Raw genomic sequence first — 26916 nt, forward strand, 5'->3', positions numbered from 1 at the left:
CAGAGCTAAATGAGTACAGAGGATGGTGATTCAAAAGCAGGAAGCTGCTACCACCTCTAGGATAGGAGAGACCAAGGGAGCAGGTGGGAGTCCCAGAGCTGGGGCCACCTGCAGAAGCTAGAACCACAAAAGAGTCACTGCCACTGCCGCTCATGCCAGAGGAGGTAGGGAGAGAAATAACCTGATTTCTCTGCCCTCTTCTCACCTCGTCTCCCACCAGAGAGACCAAACCTAACTGGAAACCAGCAGGCATGGGAGCTGAGAGATGTAATTTACCGGAGTGGCTCCAGTGAAACAGAGTAGGGAGAGGAGGAGTGAAGAATGGATCTGAGAGCAAACAGGCAGATGAGGAGCACGAGTCCTCCTACCAGCATTGTATTCCTGATACAACAGAAGCTCTCCAAGATCCTGCATCCTCTCGTAACCAAAGAGGATCTACACACAAGTTCAGAACAGTTAGCATAGAGTCGAGTATTAGGAGGCCTTGCTTCTTCTTACCTCTGTGGTTTCAGGTCATTGTATCACCTCCCTTTGGATCTCTCCCTTATTTTGGGTGGAGGAGGTCCTTTGGCTGGAGCCTATGCTGATGGGGCCAACGTTAGAGCTTTGATACAGAGAAAAATTTTAATTCTGCAGGTACATACTGTCTTTTCTCCCCTTCTTTGTCATCTTGTAGACCTGGGCCATTTATTACAGAGGGGACCAGGCGAGAGAGAACCTAAGGGTTCAGTGCATCCTGTCTTTCTCCTGGGCAAACAGGACAGGGTTTGTGCTCCATGAAGGTGTGTGAAGGAGGCCATAGAGGTGGGCAGTGGTATGCTGCTTCCCGTCATCTCTGCAGAGGCCAGTGTCTGTTTTCATGAAGGCTCTTCCTGCATAAGACTGTAGTGTTTCTAATTGGTCCCAACCACAGGGCATAGGTAATTTGGAGTTTCCCTGGAGTGAGGACATCTAGAAGCAATCTATATGCAAGATGAGGATGTGCGCACCTGAGACTTTCACTCACAAATAAGATGATGGAAACTGGCTTTTCTCTGTTCTCTGTTTTTCTCTCTCCTTCTAATAGGATGGCGATGTTATAGCCCCACTCATAACACCTCAGAAAAAGGAATGGAACTACAGGACTTCAGTCCAAAGTCCAACTCGCCTCCGAGAAGCATCCAAAAGCAGACTCCAGCTTTTTAAAGATGACCCAAAGTGAACGTCTGTAGTCGGCTGTTTACAAACTCCCTCCCCTGCACAATTCATTTAGGGGCTTCACTCCTAGAATTCTGCACAATTATGATAACTCATGCTTTAATTTTGCAGTTTGAATGTACACGCATGCTGAAGCTAAGTAATTTTTAATCAAAGAAATAAGATGGTATTAGGCAAATCTTACTATACTATGAAAAGTATTACCTTGCCTATTTTTAGTATTATTAAAGTCTTTCTCCTTCGGTAGTCTATTTTCTTAGAATAACAACTCTTTTATCTACTCTGAACTCTCTTTTTTTTCTTTTTTAAAAGACAAGGTTTTGCTCTGTTGCCCAGGCTGGACTCGCACTTTCCTGGGCTCAAGTGACCCTCCTGCCTTAGCTTCCCAAGTAGCTGGGACTATAGGCACGTGCCACCACACCCAGCTTACTCTGAACTTTTATGACGGATGATTGTTTTTTGTTTTTAATGTAGAAATGAGACAAGGGTACAAATTGGAATTAGAAGTTGACATTGTCATAGACAAACATGGCTAAAAACAAAACATCAGATCCTACCCCGGTGAAGAGTTCCCTATCACTTCAAGTTTGAGGACAGTCCTCTTCAAGCATAGGCGAAAAACACCTCCCCTCACCCTTTTAGCCCCCTACAAGGTGCCAAGTTGAGGTAAACAGTTGGAGATGATGGCCAGGAGTGGCCTCCAACACACTGGTGAGAGGCCTGATTAGGTTTTGGGGAAGATCTGAGAGCTCAGGCCTCCTCATGAGTGGAGCCTAAAGCCGCCTCTTGTTGGGAGATCCCTACCCCCAGTGACAGAGGAATGCCCCAAACTAGGCTGTGCCCTGGCTCCGTGGCGGTTCCAGACCTGGGCAGTGCCTTTGTCTCCTGAATACTCACTCCCCCGGTCCAGAGGGCCTTCCCACCGCCCCGCCTGGAGAAAGCCTCCCCTGACCTGCTCTCTGAGTATCCTGGAGAGCTGGCTAGAGGCTGTCACAGGCACCATCCGCAGAGCTCCTCAGACCTGGGACTTTGTTTTTGCTGGTTCGGTGCATTTTGTGTATTTAAGAGCAAACACTAGCCGGGCGTGGCGGCGTGCGCCTGTAGTCCCAGCTACTTGGGAGGCTGAGGCAGGAGAATCGCTTGAAACCGGGAGGCGGAGGTTGCAGTGAGCCAAGATCACGCCATTGCACTCCAGCCTGGGTGACAGAGTGAGACTCCATCTCCAAAAAAAAAGGAAAAAAAAAAAAAGTGCAAACACTGCACTGCCTGTGGGGAAATTAGTGACTGCCCAGTGGGTTCCAGGCTTCCCTAGGTAACTTCGTTTTCCCAGCAGTGGAGGGGGCACCACCTTGGTGGGGCAGTGTCCCTGTGCCCAGGGCACACCTTATTCCCAGTTCTATAGCAATTCACCAAGAACAAAGTCTGCAGGGCCAGGCGCAGTGGCTCATGTCTATAATCCCAGCACTTTGGGAGGCCGGGGCGGGCGGATCACAAGGTCAGGAGATCAAGACCATTCTGGCTCACATGGTGAAACCCCATCTCTACTAAAAATACAAAAAATTAGCCAGGCGTGGTAGTCTCCTGAGGCAGGAGAATGGCATGAACCCGGGAGGCGGAGCTTGCAGTGAGCCGAGATAGAGCCACTGCACTCCAGCCTGGGTGACAGAGCGAGACTCCGTCTCAAAAAAAAAGAAAAAAGTCTGCAGTTAGAGCCAAAGCTGGTGGTGGCCAGAGGGTGCTGAAGATGCAGGCTAGTGGGGATAGGAGCCATGAGCCCCGAATGTCTTCCGCTCTGGTGCTCCCCGGACTAAGCCTCCCTGGCACACTGGGAGTGAGGGGCAGCCTGAGCGTGTAGGGGAACTCAGACCACAGGCCAGCAGATTTCCCAGTAGTCTGTCACTGGCCACCGTGTAGCCAGATTCTGTTCCGTCCACACTGGGGTGAAGAGTACTTGGAATGTCTGCCATCCTGTATGATCACCCCACCCCCCCCACCGCCCCCCTCCACTCCATCCATCAGTAGATAATAGGGGTTGGTTACAATTCATAAGAGAATAGTTAAAACCCTTCTCCTCTCATGCCTACCATGGTATTGGGGCGATCTGTTCACATATGGGCTCAGCAACGCACAAGTGAGGTCAGCCATGGCACTAAGTCACTCCCATTTTAGCCAAGGTGCCTCAGGAATGTCATATTGTGTTAAAATCATTTTATTTCTGTGTATCTTACCTTTAAATCATTGTGATTTACTCTGAGATTCTGTAGTCCTAATACTGTGTCACTGTGCTGTCTGTGAAACAACTTGAATGGATTTTGTTTGCATCTTTTGTTACATGTAAGGCAGCTATACTTTATGTTCTTTGCAACTGTTTTCATTATGATAACTCTGCGCTATTTACAAGGTTACATTTTCCTTAAGAAACATCTTGGCCAGGCGAAGTGGCTCACACCTGTAATCCCAGCACATTGGGAGGCCGAGGTGGGCGGATCACTTGAGGTAAAGAGTTCGAGACCAGCCTGGCCAACATGGCGAAACCTAGTCTCTGCTAAAAATACAGAAATTAGCCAGGCGAAATTGTGGTGGTGTGTGCTTGTAATCCCAGCTACTCGGGAGGCCGAGGCAGGAGAATCACTTGAACCGGGGAGGTGGAGTGTGCAGTGAGCCAAGATCGCTACTGCACTCCAACCTGGGAGTCAAGAACGAAACTCTGTCTCAAACAAAAAAAAAAAAGAAGGAAAGAAACATCTTCGCTATTTGTATAAAAATGGAAATTTTAACAGCTTAGCCTCTAGAGAGTTACTGAACGTGGTTACCCTGGGAATGTAAATAGAACTGCAAATTAAAATGACTGGCCACTTCAACTGGGTAAGGGAAACAGCTGCAATAAAGCTTCGTGAATGTATCTCCATCTTGAAAGTTGTGTTCCACAAAGCTTTCGACCTCCTTGTCTGAATATGCATATTACTCATTTGCTCCTTTCATACCTTCCTCATGAAATTAAATAGCAGATTCACAAGAACCTGGCACTGGTGGCAGACAAAAGGGCCTCAACGTTCTGCAGCAGGCCAGAGGAGGAATGATGCTGCTAGAGTCTTTATTAGTTCCAGTGCTCAAGCCCGGGTTTCTAAGGTTTGACAATATTCTGTAAGTTAAAATCATTCCCACACATACAGAGTAGAATCCCGTTTCTGTAAGAATACACACACACACATATTCATGGAACATTGTCTGGAAGGATATACATGAAAATGTTAGAGTTGGGGGTGTTGAATTTTAGGCAATTTTCATTTTTTTAAATGTCTTCTGGTTTTTCTACTATAAACATGAATTCGTTGTAGAACCTCTAAAATGATAATGTTCATGAGGTTGGTTTTCCTCGTTCAGTAGCTGGCGGGGAACAGCATAGTGAAAAATCTTCCCTTTGCCAGGAGGCAGGCACTAGCATGGGAAGGGATGCAGATTTTTCTTAGTTTTCTAAGGCCCTGTTAGCTTAGGGTCTCGGTGCTGCTTGGGTAAGGTGTAAGCATCTTTTAATCCTTTAGAGTCACCTCTGCAAAACAGCAGTGCCTGCCCCCACCTGTATCTTGGGTCCCCAGGCCACAAGGAGGCTGGCCAGCAGCCTCAGCCAACTCTAGGGCCCTTCAGCATCTGTGTTTCGAACAGCGCAGGCTGCCGTGTGTCAGGAAGGCCTGGGTGGCATCGTGAGCAGGGCTGAGTACCTGTTGCCGCAGGGCCATCAGCTGAGAAGCCAGGCCTCCAGCTCCTGGACGCAGAACTGCTCCCGCCGGGCCAGCACCTCGTTGTTAAAGGTTGCGCAAGGGGAGCTTCCCCCGTGAAACAAGTCTCCATCCAACCACAGCCCAAACCGGCCACTAGAGAAGAGGACAGTCTTGGTGCAGCTTACTCCTGTGTGCTGAAACCCTCAGGCTCTGCCACTGATTGGCCATGCCAATCAGCTCTTGGCCATGCCAGGACGGCAGCCCAGTTTCACCTGTCTTACCTCCCCTTAAAGCAATTTATACTGAATTACTGGGGACTCAGCACATTGTTCCCCATGGGGTTGAGAGTATTTGTTTATTTGTTTGTTTATTTATTTATTGAGACAGAGTCTTGCTTTGTTACCCAGGCTGGAGTGCAGTGGCACAACCTTGGCTCACCACAACCTCTACCTCCCGGGTTCAAGCAGTTCTCCTATCTCGGCCTCCCGAGTAACTGGGATTACAGGCCACCCACCACTATACCTGGTTAATTTTTGTACGTTTAGTAGAGATGGGGTTTTGCTATGTTGGCCAGGCTGGTCTTGAACTCCTGACCTCAAGCGATCTGCCTGCCTTGGCCTCCCAAAGTGCTGGGATTACAGGCGTGAGCCACCACGCCTGACTAAGTATTTTTTGAACAGTTCAGTATTTTAATAAGTATATACAGTGGCGCAACTGTCACCACAGCCCAGTTTTAGAACATTTGGAGCATTTTTAAGGTGGCAATTCTTTTTTTTTTTTTTTTTTTTTTTTTGAGACGGAGTCTCGCTCTGTCACCCAGGAGTGCAATGTGTGATCTCAGCTCACTGCAACCTCCACCTTCCAGGTTGAAGCAATTCTCCCACCTCAGCCTCCCGAGTAGCCGGGACTACAGATGCCTGCCACCATGCTCAGCTAATTTTTGTATTTTTTAGTAGAGACGGGGTTTCACCACATTGGCCAGACTGCTCTCGAACTCCTGACCTCAAGTGATCTGCCCATCTCATGCCAAAGTGCTGGAATTACAGGCATGAGCCACCGCACCCGGCCAAGATGGCAATTTTTTTTTTTTCGGTAGGAGTCTCGCTCTGTTGCCCAGGCTGAAGTGCAGCGGTGCAATCTCAGCTCACTGCAAGCTCCGCCTCCCGGGTTCATGCCATTCTCCTGCCTCAGCCTCCCAAGTAGCTGGGACTACAGGCGCCAGCCACCACGCCCGGCTAATTTTTTTGTATTTTTAGTAGAGACGGGGTTTCACCGTGTTAGCCAGAATGGCCTCGATCTCCCGACCTCATGATCTGCCCACCTTGGCCTCCCAAAGTGCTGGGATTACAGGCATGATCCTGGCCCAAGATGGCAGTTCTTAATACAAAAATTAGTCGAGTGTGGTGGTGGGCACCTGTAGTCCCCAGCTACTCCAGAGGCTGAGGCAGGAGAATCACTTGAACCTGGGAGGGGGAAGTTACAGTGAGCTGAGATCACGCCACTGCACTCCAGCCTGGGCGACAGAGCGAGACTCTGTCTCAAAAAAAATTAAAAAATAAAAATTAAAAATGGCAATTCTTTAACCAAAGCTAGTACATCTCGGGGTGCAAACTCTGAGAGCCCAAATACTTCAGAGCATCCATTCGAATCCCCTTATTTGGTAGAAAACCTCAGCCGGAGCTAGGAAGTGAATTCCTGCAGATCAGCAATGGCTGATGTGTTCTCTGCCAAGCTGCCCCTCAGTGGAGGCTTTTCAGGAAGTTGGGAGAGCAAAGAATTTGCCTGGTACTAATCAAGCAATGCTCTCATCCCTGCCCTCAGGATAAGATGCATCCCCCTGAATGTGAAGGTCACACCAGGATGAGATCAACAACTTTTTTTTCCTACCTCTCTCTACCCGCTGTCCTCACCAAGGGAGGCTCCTGCAATGAGTTATGTCCCCTGCAATTCCTGGGCTGATGGAAAAACGAGGCACACTCATCTCTTGACGCTAGCCTCATCCAACCATGTGGAATTCCAAAAGTTGCATACATTCAGACTAAACTGTCACCAGCTGTAACACTTCGGTGGGGGCACTCATCCATCCTTTCTGCTTAATACTGGCTTAGCGTGAGGGTGAGGGGGTTGGCTGGGAGGCTGAGCAATGAAGGGAACAGCCTGAGAGTTCCCACCAGCCTCCCCATTGAATCAAGGGCAGCCTCGCCCAGCAGTTCAGCAGAGGGAAAGGGACCAGAACACAGACCACCCCAAGACTCAGGAGGACTGAGACACTCACCTGCCACTGCCCATCATCAGTGAATCCAAGTCTCCCTTCACAAAGAAAGAGTTGCTTCCAGTCCACTTAAAGACCTGGGTGATAGGGAAAGGCTCAGGTTACTACGGGAGCGAGTCCCGCCCTTGCAGTTTGACCCCGAACCACTGGGTGGCAATGTTGTGGCGGGAACAGCATCCAGGCCGCAGCCGAGACGCAGGTGGGACTCCGGGTTCAGGGATTTTGGAGTTTCTCTTCTCAGTCTCCTTGGAGTCACCGCCACATGCCCTTTAGTTTGAATTCCTACAGCCTAGAAGCCACTTTGTTCTAGAATAGGACACCAACCTCTGAGGCTTCCTGCTTCCAAAGCTGGAGGGAGGAGGGGAGCAGTCCAGGCCAGGAGTGGGGACTGATACTGCCTCACCCGGACAACACCAGCCCGCCTGCGCTTCAGCGCTGCCTCACATCCAGCTCATCCACAAGCCTCGCAGCTCTAGACATAGCCTGCCTGCCGCCATTTCTATCCCGTCCTCTGCTTGGATCACAGCCTCCCAGCTGGTCCCTCTGCCTCCACTGCCTGTACCTACAGCCATACCCACACTGCAATCTGCGTGATCTGTTCGACGTCCAAATCAGATGTTCCCTTTGCCTAAGTCCTCCAATGGCTTCCCATTGCAGTGGGGATAAAATTCAACTTAACAATGGCCAGAAGTGCAGCCTGGGCCTGGTGCAGTGGCTCATGCCTGTAATCCCAGCAATTTTTTAACTAGCCAGGTGTGATGGTGTGCACCTGTAATCCCAGCTACTCAGTAGGCTGAGGCAGAAGGATAGCTTGAGGCCAGGAGTTTCCTCGAGGTCAGGAGTTCTAGACCAACCAGGGCAACAAAGTAAGACCCTCCCTTATCTCTAAAAAATTTTTTTTCTCTTTCTCTCTTTTGACACGGAGTCTCGCTCTGTCACCAGGCTGGAGTGTAGTGGCGCAATCTCGGCTCACTGCAACCTCCGCCTCCAGAGTTCAAACGATTCCCCTGCCTCAGCCTCCCGAGTAGCTGGGACTACAGGCATGCGCCACCACGCCCAGCTTTTAGTAGAGACGGGTTTCACCATGTTGCCCAGGCTGGTCTCAATCTACTGACCTCATGATCTGCCTGCCTCAGCCTCCCAAAGAGCTGGGATTACAGGCGTGAGTCACTGTGCCCGGCCCTAAAAAAATTTTTTTAAACCTAGCTGGTCATGGTGGTGTGCACCTATAGTCCCAGCTATTAGGGAGGCTAAGGTGGAAGGATCACTTCAACCCAGGAGTGGAGGCTACGGTGAGCTATGATTGCACCACTGCACTCTGGCGTGGGAAACAGAGCAAGACCCCAACTCTAAAAAACAAACAAAAAAAAAACTGTCAAAACTTAAAAGTGCAGCCAGCTCTAACCCCTGATTTTCTCTCTGGCCCCTTTCCCCCTTATTGACTACACTTTAGCTACACCAGTCTTTCCATCCCTGGAACACCCAAAGCCCATTCCCATTCCTGCCCTAGAATCCCTCTGCCCAGAATGCTCTTCCCCCAGATCCTCAGAGGGCCCACCTCTCATCCTTCAGCCCAAATGTCATCTCAGAGAAATTTCCTGGACCACCCTATCTGAAGTAGCCCTTCCTCCCAGACCCTGTTTTATTTCTCTTTATTTATATTAAAGACGTGAAGTTCCATGTTTGCGGACCAGCTCAGAGGCCAGTGTGGTTGGAACAGAGTGAGGGAAAGGAAGAGTGGCAAGAAATGCCATTCAGAGAGAGGCCAGAAGGCGTAGGGATGTAGATCATTGGACACACTTTGGCTCTTCCCCAAGTGAAAGAGGAAGCCAAGGAGTGACATGCTATGAGTTCTAGCTTCCCCCCACCTTTTTTTAAATTTGTGTTAAGACAGAGTCTCACTCTGTCATCCTGGCTGGAGTGCAGTGGCACGATCTCAACTCACTGCAACCTCCGCCTCCTCCAGGTTCAAGAGATTCTCATGCTTCAGCCTACCGAGTAGCTGGGATTACAGGCACATACTACCATGCCTGGCTAATTTTTGTGTTTTTAGTAGAGCTGGGGTTTCACCATGTTGGCCAGATGGGTCTCAAACTCCTGACCTCAAGTGATCCACCCACCTCGGCCTCCCAAAGTGCTGGGATTACAGGCATGAGCCACTGCGCCCTGCCCTGGCTTCCCTTTTGAAAGGATCGCTCCAGCTACTGTGCTGACTGAAGTGGAGGCAGTGAGAGACCTTTTAGGAGGCAATAGCAGGGACACACAAGTAATGATGGTGGCTTGAACCAAGATGCCAGCAAAGGACATGGCAGTGGTGGATCCCGAATATAGAGAGAAGGCAGAGCTGTCAGGATTCGCTGACAGTTCAGATGTAAAGTTGTGAAAGACAGTTAAGGAGGACTTCAAGACTTTATCTCAGCAGCAGGAGAGGGAGATGCCATTCATTTGATGGGGGAAGACAGCAGGAGGAGGAGGCTTTGTGAGGGAAAGCCAGGAGGTCTGTTTGGGACATGATAAGCTGGAAATGCCATGTTTGGGGCCAGATGCAGCGCTTATACCTGTAATACCAGCACTTTGGGAGGTGGAAGCAGGCAGATCACTTGAGCTCAGGAATTCAAAACCAGCCTGGGCAACATGGTGAAACCCCATCTCTACAAAAAATACAAAAATTAGCCAGGCATGGTGGCATGTGCCTGTAGTCCCAGCTACTTGGGAGGCTGAGGCAGGAGGATCAGTTGAGCCCAGGAGGTGGAGGCTGCGGTGAGCTGAGATGGTGCCACTGTACTCCAGCCTGGGTGACAGAGTGAGACTCTGTCTCAGAAAAAAAAGAGAAAAGAAATGCCATGTTTGAGATGCAGAGAGAGATGATGGGCAGTTGTTGGATATATGTGAGTTTGGAGTCAGGGAAGAGGCCATTAGCATACAGGCAGCATGAAGAGCTGTGGGAATGGATGAGACCACAGAATAAATGAGGGCCGCTAGAGAAGATACGAGAACCAACACCTGAGCTCTGATGTTGAAAGACTGGGGAGATGAGGAGGAACCAGCAAAAGATTCTACTAGGAGCTGTCAGTGCAATGGAAGGAAAATTCTAGACCTTTAGAACTAAGACTTAAGTTCAGGAAGGCAAGTGGTGATGAGTAGTACCAGCACTGGCTCACCATGCCTCCCTCACCCTTTCCTGGATCCTGGGAAGCTTGATGGAGCCCCTCCAGCTGATGGCAGCAATGCAATTGATATGGTATATTTTGCCTTTAGCAAAGCAGTCCATAGCTCCTTGTGAACTCCCTGTCTTGAGACCAGATGACCGTGTGATTGGATGTGTCTGAAGGAATCTTAGTCTGTGCATTGGAGAGATCTCTAATAGCAAAATACCTGGAACGACTTCATCCATTGAACAATTAAAAAAAACTTTTTTTAAGAGACAGCATCTCACTCTGTTGCCCAGGCTGGTCTTGAACTCCTGAGCTCAAGCAATCCTCCCACCTCAGTCCCGCAAAATGCTGGGATTACAGGTGTGAGCCAGCCACCGCACCTGGTCATTTTTTGTTTTGTTTTTGTTTTTCCCTTTTTGTGGAAAATAGCATCTTGCTCTGTTGCCCAGGCTGGTCTTGAACTCCTGGGCTCAAGCGATCCTCCTGCCTCTGCCTCCCTAAGAGTGCTGGGATTATAGGCATGAGTCACAGCGCTTGGCCTGGCCATTTTTACTAGTAGTAAAAATAGTCTGCTCTGTGCCAAGCAGGTACTGCTCAGTAGCTTTAGTGGATAAATAACCCAGAGGCAGGAAATCTTTGGATGGAAGGCGTTTGGGACTATTATTCTCACCCAGCTCCTGGGCAGGTCGAGCCACCCGACTATACCAGTCATCTTGTGCCTTTCACTCTCCCATTCGTCATTAATTAGAAACTTGAGCTCTGACTCACCACCCCCAACCCTTCACAGCTCTCTGGTAAACTTCACTATCCACGCGGACCTGTCCAGGCCCTGCCCTAGAATGCGTTTCTGCTGCTGTCTTCCATGGTCACATCTGAGAATTTGTCCTCAGCAAGGATGGCAGGTGGCTCTTCCACAGCCTATTTCAAATGTCCCTCTCTCTGTCCGCTGTATCCTGTCTTCCAACACATTGTCCAACTGCTGTCCCTGCTGCAAGCCTTTGACGTCAGGGAGACCTCTCAGGCCAAGCCCACCTTTGCCTTGGTGTCCCGCAGTGCCCCCTGCTTCCCTCCCTTCCTTCTCCAGTCTAGGTTCTGTGGTCCATGTTGTATCGTCACTCCCTTCAACTTCCTTTCCCTCTCTGCCGCTGTTAAACCAGTTGGGCAAAACCCCTAACCCTGGCTGCCCGCTCTCTGCAGTCCACTCTCTGGTGTCCCCTCTCTGCAGGCCTGCGCCGAGCAGCCGATGCTGCTGAAGAAGCAGGCGCAGAAGTGGCGGCGCCCTAACCTCACAACCCAAGCCGCCACTCGCACAGCCCAGCGGCACTTCTGCTGCTCCGGTGTTCTCCAGCAGGCTTCCCTCCCTTCCCACACCTGTGATGACTGCGATACCCGATCCTTCACCTTCCTCCAGCAATGACCTCACCCTGTATTTCTTTTTTTTTTTTTTTTTTAGAGACAGGGTCTTGCTCTGTTGCCCAGGCTGGAATGCAGTGGTGCGATCACGGCTCACTACAGCCTCAACCTTCCAGGCTTAAGCGATCCTCCTGCATCAGCCTCTCAAGTAGCTGGGACTACAGGTGTGCTCTACCGTGTCTGGCTAATTTTTGTATTTTTTGTAGAGATGGGGTCTCACTATGTTGCCCAGGCAGGTCTTGAAATCCTGGACTCAAGCAGTCCACCTTCGTTGGCCTCCCAAAGTAGGATTACAGGCATGAGCCACGGTGCCTGGCCCCCATGCTTCCTGAGAAGCCACTGGCTGTGTCCTTCTTCGTCATCCTGCCACCACGCCCTCAGGTCTATCTTGTCTTCCCAGCCTGTGCCTGGAAAGCATGGTCCTCCCTCCTCTCAGCCAGTCAGCGGTTGCCAGAGACCCACCAAGTATGTTTTGTTTTGTTTTGTTTTGTTTTGTTTTGTTTTGTTTTGTTTGTTTTTGAGATGGAGTCTTGCTCTGTCGCCCAGGCTGGAGTGCAGTGGCTCTATCTCGGCTCACTGCAAGCTCCGCCTCCCGGGTTCATGCCATTCTCCTGCCTCAGCCTCCCGAATAGCTGGGACTACAGGCGCCAGCCACCACGCCCGGCTAATTTTTTGTATTTTTAGTAGAGACAGGATTTCACCATGTTAGCCAGGATGGTCTCGATCTCCTGACCAAGTGATCCACCCGCCTCGGCCTCCCAAAGTGCTGGGATTACAGGCGTGAGCCACCGCGCCCAGCCAAACCCACCAAGTATGTTTTAAATGCAGGACAGACAGGTCAAGGGGGATGCTCTGCCCACCACTGCCCTGCTCATTACCCCTGTGGAAAGATAGTGGCACACCAGGCAGCCCATCGTGGAGGATGGTGCTGGGGGCCACTGGGACCCGAGGAGCTTTGTCTCACCACACGCCCCACTCCCCCCACGGAAGGTTGGGAACATCACCTTCAGCTGTGGTGAGAAGGAGAAGAGGAATGTCTCGCCGGTACCATAGAAGCCTTTGCTGAGTTGGATAGCCGAGGAGGAGAAGGCTCCAAATATCTGGAAAGCGGAAGTTGCAGTCTGCAGCTGGAGGGGAGCTGGGGGTCCTCTGACGACCCTCATTCTTTGGGTTTAGTAATACAGGCTCATCCTAGAGGGCACCTGGGAAGCTGGGGCAGAGCTGGGGCATGGGGGCTCCCCACCCAAGAGCAGGAATCCTCATGCATCCTTTCCCTTAATGCTCCCCAAGGAAGAGGTCCTGCTGGCTTCCTCCTCTGGGCAGTCAGGGCCCTCCTTTTTCTTAAATATACTTACTCTAGGCTGAGTGCAATGGCTCACGCCTGTAATCCCAACACTTTGGGGAGACAAGGGTGGGCTGATCACCTGAGGTCAGGAGTTCGAGACCAGCCTGGCCAACATAGCGAAATCCTGTCTCTACTAAACATACAAAAATTAGCCAGGTGTGGTGGTGGGCACTTGTAATCCCAGCTACTTGGGAGGCTGAGTTAGGAGAATCGCTTGAACCCAGGAGGTGGAGGTTGCAATGAGTTGAGATCACGCCACTACACTCCAGTCTGGGTGACAGAGCGAGACTCCATCTTAAAAAAAAATTATATATATATATGTGTGTGTGTATATATATATGTATATATATATTCATTCTATGCAAGTAATCGTGGAAAAAAGTAGCAGTTATAGAGAAGCAAAATAAAAAAAGTAAAGCCATCTCCCAATCCCCCTCATTCTTCCCCAAGATAATCACTCTTAATATTTTGGTATATTTCCTTCTGACATCAGTTTAATGCCAGTGTGTGTGTATGTGTGTATATATATATATATATATATATATTTTTTTTTTTTTTTTTTTTTTTTCTTCAGACAGGGTCTCACTCTGTCACCCAGGCTGGAGTGCAGTGGTGTGATCATGGCTCACTGCAGCCTCAACCCCCCTACAATGCCCTCAGCTGCAGTTGCTGGGACTATAGGCAAACACCACCACACCTGGCGAATTTTGTTGTTGTTGTTTGTTTTTGGTTTTGGTTTTTTTTTAGAGACAGGGTCTGGCTATGTTGTCCAGGCTGGTCTTGAACTCCTGGACTGAAGCAATTCTCCTGCTTCAGCCTCCCAAAGTGCTGGGATTACAGGTGTGAGCCACCGTGCCCAGCAACCCCCACACTTTCTTCTACTTCTGAGGATGAAGATGCAGTTTTACAGTCAAACGATTATTTGCTTAATTGTCTGACCCTTCCCCTCTTAGACCATTAGCTCCAAGAGAGCTGGGGCTGCTTCTGGGTTGATTCTGCTCTATCCCACCTCTCACCTGGCACACAGAAGGCGCCCCATGTAGATGTGTTGAATGCATAAATGGGGGAATGGCTCTGAGTGGGCAGGTCCCATTGCCATCATCAGTGTCCGTTACAGGTGACTTAGTCTTTCACTCTGTCTGCTTGTCCCTGAGCTGCCCTGGGTCAGGGCCCATGGGTACCTGGTGGGGTGCCCCCAGAGCCTCGGGTGGCACCCCTGCCCAGCTCACCTGCCTGTCCTGGTCCCTGAGCACCAGCAGCACTGGCCCGCTGCAGCCCTCCATCCGCCGGTACAGGCTCTGCAGGCTGAAACCGTCCCTCGACGTGCAGAAGACCAGACTCCAGGGATGGCCGGTGACTCTTGGTGGGAAGTGAAAGCTGAGCTGGGGACAGGGCTGGAGGTGAATGGAGGAGTTCTTGCTCCCTCCTGCCATATCCTGGGGATGGGCTTGGACAGCCACCATGCATCCAGCCCAGTGCTTTATAGACGATAGAGCAGTTTGCTGATTCTAGGGACTTTCATGCCATTAGCAATAGCCCTCGGAGATAAGGGTTGTTATTCCCATGTTACAGATGAGGAAACTGAGGCTCAGGGAGGTGGAACAACTAGCCCAAAGCTCACATGGGTAGTGAATGGCAGAGCCAGGATTTGAACCCGGGTCAGGACTCTCAGGACTGTTTCTGCTCGGTCACCCCGGCCCCCAGAGGCCAGAGAATAGGAGAGATGCTGAACCCCTCCTCCTGATCCATCGTCTCATCCGCTCCCCACTCTCTGACTTTGGCCTCAGTTCCCAAGGGCTGGTTCTATGTAGGAATTAGTCTCTTTCCTTTTTTTCCTTTGAGACAGAGTCTCACTCTGTCACCCAGGCTGGAGTAGAGCGACACAATCTCAGCTCACTGCAACCTTCGCCTCCTGGGTCCAAGCAAATCTCGTGCCTCAGCCTCCCGAGTAGCTGAAACTACAGGTGCGCACCACCACGCCAGGCTAATTTTTGTATTTTTAGTAGAGAAAGGATTTTGCCATGTTGGCCAGGCTGGTCTCCAACTCCTGGCCTCAAGCAATCCCCCTGCCTTGGCCTTCCAAAGTGCTGGGATTACAGGCATGAGCCACCGCGCCTGTCCTAGCCTCTTTCTTTACCTCCTTAACCTCCTGGCCCAGTGTAGAGGGAGGTGCTAGCAACACTGGATGATTTTACAAGAAAGGAAGCAAAGCCCCGAGAGAAGAAGCAATTTGCCAGAAGTAATGCATGATGAGAACAGAGCAAGGATGACTCTAGGTGCCCCTGGGTGTGGCTGGTATAAGGCAGGAGGGTGAGACTCAGGTTTAGGGCTGAAATTCTTGTGCCATGGGCAGTGTCCGGACCTGCCTAATATCTGAGGCACTCAAAACTTGGCTGGCTTCTGTCAGCTGGGGCACCATGGGATCCTCAGGAGCAGCAGCTGGGTCTGGAGCTGCCTCCTCCTCCTCTTCCTCCTCGTTACCCTCCTCCCCAGACAGGGTGTCCTCCACCTGGGTGGGCTGCGAAAACACAAAGAGGCCTGGTGGGTCCAGGGACAGGAGGTCCCAGCTTCTACCATCTCCTGAGCCCAGGAGCCTCCTCGGGCCCCCTCATCACTCCCTGCCCATGTGCCTGTAACCCCCAGCCCAGCCCAGAGTATTGGGGGTTTCCACGACAGACAGGATGCTGCCCCTGCTGCCAGCCTGCTTCCTCCCTGGTCCCTGCCGGCTCAGGGCTGGAGCACAGTCACCCGACCCCCGCCAGCACCCCACAAGGCTCAGATGGGGCCATGGGCCCTGCAGTTTGTCGGCCTGTTTGCCCTGGATCCTGGGTGGGTGGCAGGGATCAAGTTCTAAGCTTGGGAGCAGAGGAGAAGGCAGATGGTGGCTCAGCCCTGGGAACTTCAATTGTGTGTGTTTGTACATTAAATAATGAAAACAACAAAAAGCCCATCCTCGCCCAGGCCTGTGTTCAGTGTGTTCAGTGTGTTCAGTGTGTTCAGTGTGTGCTGTCTGTGATCTCTGTGTATTTCTTCTTCTTCATCTTTTTTTTTTTTTTTTTTTTTGAGACAGGATCTTGCTCTGTCACCCAGGCTGGAGTTCAGTGGTGCAATCTTGGCTCACTGTGACCTCCGGCTCCCAGGTTCAAGCAATTTTCTTGTCTCAGCCTCCCAAGTAGCCAGGACTACAGATGCCCACCAGCATGCCTGTTTCCTCATGTTGGCCAGGCTGGTCTCGAACTCCTGACCTCAGGTGATCCGCCTGGCTCGGCCTCCCAAAGTGCTGGGATTATAGGCGTGAGCCACCACCCCCGGCTTATTTATCAGCATTTTCCAAAGGAAGAAAAGGAAGCCCAAAGGTTTCCCCATGAAGCCCATGAAATGATGCACGCAGTCATATGTGAGATCATATATGTAAGTTCATGTAAAATGTGTTTGTCTATGTGAATTGTATGTTGGCTTGGAATAGAGTTGTGTAGGCACATCAATGTGAGGAGGTACTGAGTGTAAATGTGTGTACTTATATATCAATGTGTTTGTGTGAGTTGGGATGGTGTAAATATGTACATCCATCAGGGGCATCATTAATCACTCATTCATTCAATTGAGCTTCCACTCTGTACCAGAGTGTGTGTATGTGCGTGTTTAGTGTGTGTGTTTGAATGTGTGTATGTCTGTATGTGTGAGTGTGTGAGTGCATTTGAGTGTGTATGTGTGTGTGTATTTGAGTGCATGTGTGTCTGAGTGCATTTGAGTGTGTTTGAGTGTGTGTGTGTGCATGCGTATGTGTGTGAGTGTGTATATGTATGTGTGCGCGCGCCTCCACACAATGACCTTACAGGCTTTTCCCAGGAAGAAGAGACCTCTCAGGGGCTGAGAGATGGACAGGACCCCCTCTCCTGCCCCGCTCTGTTCTCCAGGCTCAGGCCTGAGGCAGGGGCTAGCTGTGTGTGGCTCTGAACAGAGCTGCATCCAGCACCCACTCCAGGGAGGAAGGGACAGGGACATCGGTCTGTTCTCCTTGAGGACCTTGGAGCAGGGGGGTTAAGACCCCACGTTCCTGAGTCAGTCCTTGCTCCAAACCACAGGCCTGCCAGGGAGGGACTGGAGAGGGGAACAAGTCACCACCCGCATCCAACCCTAGCCCAGGCCCCAGCCTGCCAGAGACCTCGCCTCCTTCCACCTCCTAACGTGCACCACAGCCAGAGCTGGAACCCTTACCAGCCGAGTGTAACGCCAGCGGAGACCTCTCATTCTCCTGTCCCTGCCCGGCCGGCCGTGCGCAGTGAGTGAATCCTCAGCCCTGCCCAGGAAGGAAGCGCTGATAGGTGAGGCCTAGAGATGAGAGGGAGAGGCCTGGGACACACCCAGCCAGCTCCATGCCCACCCAGCTGCCCTTTGCTCCCTCTCACCTGTCACTCCCAGGCCGAGCTGCTGCTGGGTGGGTCTGTGAGCAACTCGGCATTCAAGGCCTCATTGCAGTTAGCATCTAACATGTATTAACCATACACCATAAATTCTAGTTGCAATTCCTTTCCACCTCCTTGCCCTTCTGGCAGCCTGGCCTGGGGACTGTGGGCCATTGGCCAGATGACTAAGGCCCAGGCTGGAGGTCTGGGGCCTCTAGTTCCCCGTATGACCTTGCATAAGCCCATTTGAACCCCTGAGCCTCAGTTTTACCACATGTAACATGTTGAACCAGATAATCTCAGAAGCCTTTGCGGGACTGACAGGCTGCCATTCACTTCCCTCTCCACGCGGATGAGTGCATTAGAACGGAAGCTAGAAGGGGGCATGCCTAGACCAAAAGAATAATCTGGCTGTGTGCGGTGGCTCATGCTGGTAGGCTGAGGGAGGTGGATAACTTGAGTCCAGGAGTTTGAGACCAGCCTGGGCAACATGGTGAAACCCTGTCTCTACAAAAAAAAACAAAACAAAGATTAACTGGCCGTGGTGTCGTGTGCCTTAACCCCAGCTCCTCGGAAGACTGAGGTGGGAGGATCACCTGAGCCTGAGGGGAGGAGGCTGCAGGGAGCCGAGACTGCGCCACTGCACTCCAGCCTGGGTGACAGAGTGAGGCCCTGTCTCAAAAAAAAAAAAAAAAAAGCTATTTTTACTTTGCATCCTAAACATAAATGTATTTTAGGCTTTCATCATTGCTTTGCTTGTCACTTAACAGAAAGTTTCTTTACTAAGTCTTTGTTTCTTTTTCCATATTTAGTTTCAGATGGGGGTGGGGGGAACAGATGCAATTCTAAATTGAAACATAAATAAACTTTTGTTAATGTTCAGTAAAAAAAAAAAAAAGAAAAGAATAGATTATTTTAAAAGATTTTTAAAATTATTTATTTATTTATTTATTTATTTTTGAGATGGAGTTTCACTCTTGTTGCCCAGGCTGGAGTGCAGTGGCGCCATCTGGGCTCACCGCAACCTCCGCCTCCCGGGTTCAAGCAATTCTTTTGCCTCAGCCTCCACCCAGCTAATTTTGTATTTTTAATAGAGATGGGGTTTCTCCATGTTGGTCAGGCTGGTCTCGAACTCCTGACATCAGGTGATCCACCCGCCTCACCCTCCCAAAGTGCTGGGATTACAGGCATGAGCCACCTTGCCCGGCCAAAGCTTTTTTTTTTTTTTTCTAATTAAAAAGTGATATTTAGATATTGTAGAAAATTTGAGAAACCAGAAAAGAATAAGAATATAAAAATGTTCACAATTCTATCTGTCACAAATAAACTCTTAACCCCCAAGGGTGTATGTTCCAGTCTTTTATATTTATTTCACATAGACACATGTATACACATTTGCAAAGGGATCACACCATGTGTTCATACCATATTGACCACACAGTTTTTTTTGTTTGTTTTTTTTGTTTGTTTTTGAGACAGAATCTTGCTCTGTCGCTCAGGCTGGAGTGCAGTGACATGATCTCAGCTCGCTGCAACCTCTGCCTCCCGGGTTCAAGAGATTCTCCTCTCTCAGCCTCCCAAATAGCTGGGATTAGAGGCGTGCACCAACACACCCAGCTAATTTTTGTATTTTTAGTAGAGACGAGGTTTCTCCATGTTGGTCAGGCTGGTCTCGAACTCCTGACCTCAGATGATCTGCCCTCCTCAGCCTCCCAAAGTGCTGGGATTACAGGCCTGAGCCACTGCGCCCGTCCAACCACACAGTTTTATAAAGTACTTTTTCTACTAACAACAATCAAGAATTCTCCAAGGTACCCTACGCTCTTGGAGTGCATGATTCCTGGAGTGGCTGCGCAGTATTTAATCACGGGACATTCATCATTTGTTCCCCCTGCTGTTGGACATTTTGTTTACTTCTAATTTTCTCTAATTATTAGCAAAACTGCAATGAACGTTGTTCATAAAACTGATTGCACCCTTTATGATAAATTTCAAAAGTTGAATGCTGAATCAAAGGCCATACACATAGTTCTTGATAAGTGTTTCCAACAAAGTTACCCAGGTGCTTAAAGTTGACCCATGTCCGAGTACTTTTAGGGAAGCTCAAGGTAGTATCTTTCTGGTCATCAAACCTTAAAACCCTCGGACTAGAGATAAGGAAACTGCCATTCAGAAAAGGGAAGGAACTCATCAGTCACTTGACATTGTAGTACGGCAGTTAAGAGGACAAGCTCTGGAGTCAGGGAGTTCAAATCCTGATTTTGTCACTTACTTTGCTGTGTGGCCTTGGGAAAATTACTTTACATCTCTGTGCTTCAGTCACCTCACCTGTAATATTAATATATACGCCTACATCAGGGCTGGTTGTAAGAGTAAATGAAGTTAAATCCTAGAGAGCTAGGGTGCTAAGCTAGGCATCCAACCTACTGACCTCGGTTTGGTGAGATAACAGTACCTTATGTTGTTTGTGGGTGCTGGGTGAGTGGCAATACTTATTACAATCTCCCTACACTGACTCTTTGAGAGTCTAGGGTTCGAATCCCTGACAAGTGGCCCCTCAGCCTCCACCTGGGTGCCTCTGGGACAGGCAGTCACTTGGTCAGTTGCAGGGTGAGGAACTCAGAGGGAGAAGGGAAATAGGGGAGCCGTGGAAGGATGTACTCACCCAGCCTTTAGCGTATCTCCCTGATCCCCAGAGAGGGGGCCACACATGGCACTGACCCTGCCCACCTGGTGGTCTGTATGCGGCCGGTTTAGCTCCGATCCCTGGTCCCCGGGTAGGTGGCTGGCCCTCTGCCCCGGCTCTGGCTCCGGGCTCTCCTCCCTATCTCTTATATCTGCCCAGAGGGCAGCAAGCCTTGGCCCTGTGCCCACTCTGGTTCCAACTGGGAAGGCCTGGCAGTGATTACGACACATCAGAAACTCAAATCCCACAAGCACACACAAACAAGACCTTGCCATCCCCCTGACCCCCAGCCCTGCCCCCAACAGCCCGAACGGGTGGGGATACCAGGCATCTTGGCTCTCCTGAAACCTCTCACCACAGCTGCCAGACGCCAGGTCTTGGAGCTTGATGCCCACCACTGAAGACCATTCCCTTGAGGTTAAAATCTGCGATATGACTGGACATGGTGGCTCATACCTGTAATCCTAGGATTTGGGGAGTCTCAGGTGGGAGGATCGCTTGAGCCCAGGAATTTGAGAACAGCCTGGACAACATGGCACAACGCAACTCCATCTCTACAAAAAAATTTTTTAAAAATTAGCCGGGTGTGGTGGCACATGCCTGTAGTCCCAGCTACTTGGGAGGCTGAGATGGGAGGATCACCTGAGCCTGGGAAAGTCGAGGCTGCAATGAGCTGAAATCACATCACTGCACTCCAGCCTGAGCAACAGGGTGAGACCCTGTCTCAAAAATAAAAGAAAATAAAATCTGTGGTCTACAAACACTACAGGAAAGGGTGAGGTTGTGGGGTTCTCCGTCAGTCACCCTGTGCTCCAGGCCTGGTAGGCTCGGCCCCTGCTGGTTCCCTCTCAGATGAGATGAGGACGTTTCTCACTGGACCGTGGTGACATTAGGTAAGGTTACACACAGGAAGCCATGTTGAGCATGCAGTAGACGCTCCATTGAAGAGGGGACTACTTCTCCGTCCCCAGCTCACAGTAAGATCTCCATGACTGCTCTGCTGTTGTCTCACAGAACTTCAACGCTCAAAGGGGCTTCAGTAGCCTGCCCCTGGGGTGGGAATCCCTGGGGAATGCGCCCAGGTCACAGGCCTGTTAGGTGGGTGAGCCCACCATTTCACAGATGGCTTGTGCCATCTTCCCACAGCTGGAAGAGACCCTGTTCTGCTGGACTTGGTGGAGAGGACCCGGGTCCCCAGATGCCCTGCTCATGGCCGGGTGTCCTGGGGCAATGTTCCCTCCGGGAAGTGTGGGATGCCAAAAGGACATGTATTATGGGGAAAACAAGTAAGCGAAGGGCCCTGTTGCCACCTCAAACATGGCTGTTGCAATGTGTGTTTAAGCTATAAACGGCTTGGGGATCGCATGCCTAGCACTTCTAGCCACCCCTCCTCCAAGCTCAACACCTGAACCGCTGAGCGCTTTGAGAAGCCAGTGGGGTTTGCCTTGCTGTCCCATTATTTGTCCTCATGGTCAGGAAAACTCAGCATGTGATCTGGCAACAACATCAACTGCCACATAACCAGATGCTAGAAAGCTTCCATGATGGAGACTGGGCACGGTGGCTCATGCCTGTAATCCCAGCACATTGGGAGGCCAACATGGGCAGATCACCTGAGGTCGGGACTTCAAGACCAGCCTGGCCAACATGGCAAAACCCCATTTCTACTAAAAATACAAAAAAAATTTAGCTGAGTGTGGTGGCGCATGCCTGTAGTCCCAGCTCCTTGGAAGGTTGAGGCAGGAGAATCGCCTGAACCCAGGAGGCGGGGGTTGCAGTGAGCCAACATTACGCCACTGCACTCCGTCCTGAGCGACAGAGTGAGACTCTTTGACTCAAAAAAAAAAAAAAAAAAAAAAAAAAGGCTGGGCGCATTGGCTCACACCTGTAATCCTAATATTTTGGGAGGCCGAGGCAGGTGGATTGCTTGAGGTCAGGAGTTCAAGACCATCCTGGCCAACGTGGCAAAATCCCATCTCTACTAAAAATACAAAAAATAACATAGCTGGTTGTGGGGGCACACGCCTGTAGTCCCATGTACTTGGGAGGCTGAGGCAGGATACTCGCTTGAACCCAGGAGGCAAAAGTTGCAGTGAGCTGAGATCACACCACTGCACTCCAGCCTGGGCGACAGAGCAAGACTCTGTCTCAAAACAACAACAACAACAACAAAAACTTCTATGATGGAATTCCAGATACCAGAGGGCCTGACAGATGTCTGGATGCTGAGGCCTTGAAGTTTACCTTCTTTTTATATGTTTATATCTCTATTTATTTATTTATTTATTTATTTATTTATTTATTTATTTTACTTTATTTTTGAGATGGGTTCTTGCTCTGTTACTCAGCCTGGAGTGCAATAACATGATCACAGCTCAGTGCAGCCAGTCTCCTGGGCTCACACAATCCTCCTCCCTCAGCCTCCTGAGTAGCTAGGACTACAGGCATGCGCCATCATGCCCTGCTAATTTCTTTTGTTTATTTATTTATTTTTGTGGAGACAGGGTCTCACTATGTTGCCAAGGCTGGTCTTGAACTCCTGGTCTCGAGTGAGCCTCCCACCTCAGCCTCCACTGTTGACATTACGGGTGTGAGCCACTGCACTCAGCCTATTTTAAATTTTCTTTCTTTCTTTCTTTCTTTCTTTCTTTCTTTCTTTCTTTCTTTCTTTCTTTCTTTCTTTCTTTCTTTTTTTTTTTGACGGAGTCTCCTTCTGTCATCCAGTGGAATGGCATGATCTTGGCTCATAGCAACCACTCCCTCCTGGGTTCAAGCAATTCTCCTGCCTCAGCCTCCCAAATAGCTGGGACTACAGGTGTGTGCCACCATGCCCAGCTAATTTGCATTTTTTTAGTAGAGACAGGGTTTCACCATTTTGGCCAGGCTGGTCTCAAACTCCTGACCTCAAGAAATGCACCTGCCTTGGCCTCCCAAAGTACTGGGATTACAGGCATGAGCCACCGCACCTGGTCCAGCATGGGAGTTTTGATCTACTATTTCTCACCTGGGTCAGTTCACTCCTCCTTGGGCAACCTAGTGGTCCCTGTTCCGGGGAGGTCACCATGCTAATGCTGAACTTAGTGCAGACACTAAATCAACATAGTGCACTCTAGCCCAGAACTCCAGGGCTCAAGCCATTGTCTTGCCTCAGCCTCTCCAGTAGCTGGGACTATATGCGCTGCCACTGTGACCAGCAATTTGCCTTCTTGGCCAGACCTCATGCTGCCTGTTTCAGAACTGCAATAGTCATCCAGGAAACAATTTAAGTGTCCAATAAAAGGGGGAAAGGTGAGGTGATTCGTGGAACATCATCAATTCAATGGATTATTTCTGTGTGTGTGTGTGTGTGTGTGTGTGTGTGTGTGTGTGTGTGTGTTTTGACAGAGTTTTCCTCTTGTTGCCCAGGCTGGAGTGCAATGGCATGATCTTGGCTCACCACAACCTCCACCTCCCGGGTTCAAGCCATTCTCCTGCCTCAGCCTCCTGAGTAGCTGGGATTACAGGTATACGCACCACCACGCCCGGCTAATTTTTTTGTACTTTTAGTAGAGATGGGGTTTCACCGTATTAGCCAGGATGGTCTTGATCTCCTGACCTTGTGATCCTCCCGCCTCAGCCTCCCAAAGTGCTGGGATTACAGGTGTGAGCCACCGCGCCCAGCCCAGTGGATTATTTCTAAGTATGAAAGTGATGTTTGCAAAGAGCTTATAAATGTGTTATAAATGTGTGGGGATATGCTTCTGCTACCCTATTAAGTGAAAAAGCAGTACACAAATTGCATAGGCAGTAAGATTTCAGCTATGCAAATCAAACTTGAAATTAGCAAAGAGAAAATGATTAAAAGGGAATACACCCAGTCTTCACTGGGCTGATTGGCTCCCCTTTGAACCTCAGGTCAGTATAAGATGACCAGACACTCTCTGACATGTGCCGGAAGTTTTGATTTTCACTCTCTGAGATCTCTTCTTTCCCTTACTCTTGAATGGCTGGCAACTGCATTCTTCATTGAGAAAACAGAAGTGGGCCAGGCACTGTGGCTCATAACTGTAATCCCAGCACTTTGGGAGGTCGAGGTGGGTGGATCACTTGAGGTCAGGAGTTTAAGACCAGCCTGCCCAACACGGTAAAACCCTGTCTCTACTAAAAATACAAAAGTTAGCCAGGCATGATGGCAGGCACCTGTAGTCCCAGTTACTTGGGAGGCTGAGGCAGGAGAATTACTTGAACCTGGGAGGCGGAGGTTGCAGTGAACTGAGATGGTGCCACTGCACTCCAGCCTGGGTGGCAAAGCGAGACTGCATCTAAAAAAAAAAAAAATTCGCTAGGCATGGTGGTGGGCGCCTGTAATCCCAGCTACTCGGGAGGCTGAGGCAGGAGAATCACTTGAGCTCGGGAGGCGGAGGTTGCAGTGAGCTGAGATCGTGCAACTGCACTCCAGCCTGGGTGACAGAGTGAGACTCTGTCTCAAACAAACAAACAAAGCAGCAGCTGGGCACTGTGGCTCACACCTGTAATCCCAGCACTTTGGGAGGCCAAGGCGGGCGGATCTTGAGGTTAGGAGTTCAAGACCAGCCTGGCCATCATAGTCAAATTCTGTCTCTACTAAAAATACAAAAAAATTATCCAGGTGTGGTGGTGGGTGCCTGTAATCCCAGCTATTCGGGAGGCTGAGACAGGAGAATAGCTTGAACCCGGGAGGTGGAGGTTGCAGTGAGCCAAGATCACACCACGGCACTCCAGCCTGAGCAACACTCCGTCTCAAAAAAAAAAAAAAAAAAAAAGCAAGGCCCTAACTATTCAGTGACTCCTTGAATAACTCAGTTTAGGCCAGGCACGGTGGCTTGGGGCTGTAATCCCAGCACTTTGGGAGGCAGAGGCAGGCGGATCACAACGTCAGGAGATCAAGACCATCCTGGCTAACACGGTGAAATCCCGTCTCTAAATTGGCCGGGCGTGGTGGCGGGCACCTGTAATCCCAGCTACTTGGGAGGCTGAGGCAGGAGAATGGCGTGAACCTGGGAGGCAGAGTTTACAGTGAGCCAAGATTGCACCACTGTACTCTAGCGTGGGCGACAGAGCGAGACTCTGTCTCAAAAAAAAAAAAAAAAAGAATAATTCAGTTTAAAGGCTGCCTCCTCAGCTGGGTGCAGTGGCTCACACCTGTAATCCCAGCACTTTGGGAGGCCAAGGTGGGCTGATCATGAGGTCAGGATATCCAGACCATCCTGACCAACATGGTGAAACCCCATCTCTACTAAAAATACAAAAATTAGCTGGGCGTGGCGGCTCATGCCTGTAATCCCAGCTACTAGGGAGGCTGAGGCAGGAGAATCGCTTGAACCCAGGAGGCAGAGGTTGCAGTGAGCTGAGATTGCGCCACTGCACTCCAGCCTGGCAACAGAGCTAGACTCCATCTCAAAAAAAAAAGGCTGCCTCCTCCAAGAGGCCTTCCTGACTCCCCTGTTTAAAGAGGTTTCCTGACCAGTTCCTCTAATTCTCCCATAGCCAGAGTTGCTTGTTTCTTTCATTTGTATAGTGAAAAAAAAAAAAAAAAAGAAAACAAAGAAAACAAAACAACTTTTGTCTAAAAGAAAAAAACACACCTCCTCTTGGAAGCTTTCCAGGAGTGAGTCTCCATTCAGTTTTCATCACGTTGGTCAATTTAGCAGCTTGAATGGGAGAAATGAAACCTTTTTTCCACTTGGGTAATCAGCATCTTCACTTCTTATGTTGTATAATTCTTACAATGTAATGCTTCAGTCTTTTTTGAGTAGAGCTTTCTGCAGCACACACTATGTGCCTGCACTGGGCACTTCGCAGCCCAATTGGGTACCACAACAGGCTCTGGAATCAGGCAGTCCTGGGTTCAAGTCAATCCCGGCCCTTCTACTTCTGAGCTGTATAAGTATTGGTCATGCATTCCTGCTACCCAGTGCTACGTAACAAATGACCCCAAAACTTAGTGGCTGAAACAACAATATTTATTTTGCAGTTTGGGCGGGGTTGGTGAAACAGTTCATTTCTGCTCTACTTGTCCACTGGGGTGGCTCCAAGCCTGGGGGCTGAATCATCTACAGGCTCACTCTCTCACATGTCTGGTGGTTAGTGGGGACCAGAGCTGGAGTTGTTGGCTAGATCACCTTCGTGCGGTCTCCACATGAGGCCTGGGCTTCCTCCCATCATGGTGGGTGAGTGGCCAGAGAGAGGGAGAGAGAGAAAGAGAGAGAGAAACAAGCTGGGTGGAATCATGTTGCTTTTTATGACCTAACATTGGAAGTCACAGATGAACACTTCTGCCATACTCTGTTGGTTAAGGCAGTCACAAGATCTGCTGAGATTCAAGGTGGGGGCACACAGACCGTGCTGCTCAATCGGAGGAGCATCAGTGACACATTGTAAGAAAAGCAGCCGGGATGAGATACACCCTTTGGAAAATATTAATCAGCTACAAGAAGTATCTTCACCTTTTGGAGATCCTTTACTGAAATGTGGAGCATAGAGCCCGGCACGCAGAGAGAGGCCATATGTCACACAGCTGCAGGATGTGCTGGCAGCAAGGACGGTCACCCTGTCTACAATGTAGCCAGTTCTGGACTCTCAATAAGTCTCATCTCCTTTGTGGTATCCCTGGTCTGAACTGACCCTGAGTCCAGAGTCCCTACATCAGCCCCACCTAAACCCTCCCCACCAGGGCCCTGTTGTTCTCAAGGCTTCCCTGGGTCT

The 26916-nt window shown here is 50.0% G+C and overlaps 2 protein-coding genes across 8 annotated transcripts in view; one reads left to right on the forward strand and one right to left on the reverse strand.

The window, feature by feature from the left end:
- LOC105496528 (SAM and HD domain containing deoxynucleoside triphosphate triphosphohydrolase 1) overlaps positions 1-3930 on the forward strand; it is a 61892-nt gene extending 57962 nt beyond the window's left edge. For both annotated transcript variants that reach the window (XM_071079356.1, XM_071079355.1), the window contains one exon: positions 1067-3930. In XM_071079356.1, the coding sequence (XP_070935457.1) occupies positions 1067-1201 (135 nt within the window). In that variant the 3' untranslated portion in view covers positions 1202-3930. The remainder of the gene's footprint in view (positions 1-1066) is intronic.
- Positions 3264-20705, reverse strand: LOC105496301 (TBC/LysM-associated domain containing 2). 6 transcript variants are annotated; one of them, XM_071079357.1, is made up of 8 exons: positions 20650-20705; positions 19780-19835; positions 17320-17401; positions 15464-15619; positions 14331-14495; positions 12761-12856; positions 7192-7265; positions 3264-5069 (listed from the first exon to the last, which is right to left on the reverse strand). In XM_071079357.1, the coding sequence occupies exons 3-8, from the start codon at positions 17350-17352 to the stop codon at positions 4934-4936; spliced, it is 660 nt and encodes a 219-aa protein (XP_070935458.1). In that variant the 5' UTR covers positions 17353-17401; positions 19780-19835; positions 20650-20705; the 3' UTR covers positions 3264-4933. The 6 variants fall into 6 exon arrangements, with proteins under 6 accessions (XP_070935458.1, XP_011764921.2, XP_011764922.2 ...); XM_011766619.3 differs by lacking the exon at positions 20650-20705 and adding an exon at positions 20173-20258; XM_011766620.3 differs by lacking the exon at positions 20650-20705 and adding an exon at positions 20173-20258 and having other exon boundaries at positions 17320-17433.
- Positions 20706-26916: the final 6211 nt, after the last annotated feature.

This window comes from Macaca nemestrina, chromosome 15, assembly GCF_043159975.1.
Source record: "Macaca nemestrina isolate mMacNem1 chromosome 15, mMacNem.hap1, whole genome shotgun sequence".
Classification (NCBI taxonomy): domain Eukaryota; kingdom Metazoa; phylum Chordata; class Mammalia; order Primates; family Cercopithecidae; genus Macaca; species Macaca nemestrina.

What these genes read in the sequence shown, in the direction of transcription:
- LOC105496301 (XM_011766617.3), bottom strand. Translation starts at nt 20,423, where the DNA reads ATGTGTCGTAATCACTGCCAGGCCTTCCCAGTTGGAACCAGAGTGGGC. An exon ending in GGAGATACGCTAAAGGCTGG is followed by an intron (nt 17,402 to 20,172) that starts GTGAGTACATCC and finishes CTTCCTGGGCAG; the next exon opens with GGCTGAGGATTCACTCACTG. An exon ending in TCAGGGACCAGGACAGGCAG is followed by an intron (nt 12,857 to 14,330) that starts GTGAGCTGGGCA and finishes TCCGCTTTCCAG; the next exon opens with ATATTTGGAGCCTTCTCCTC.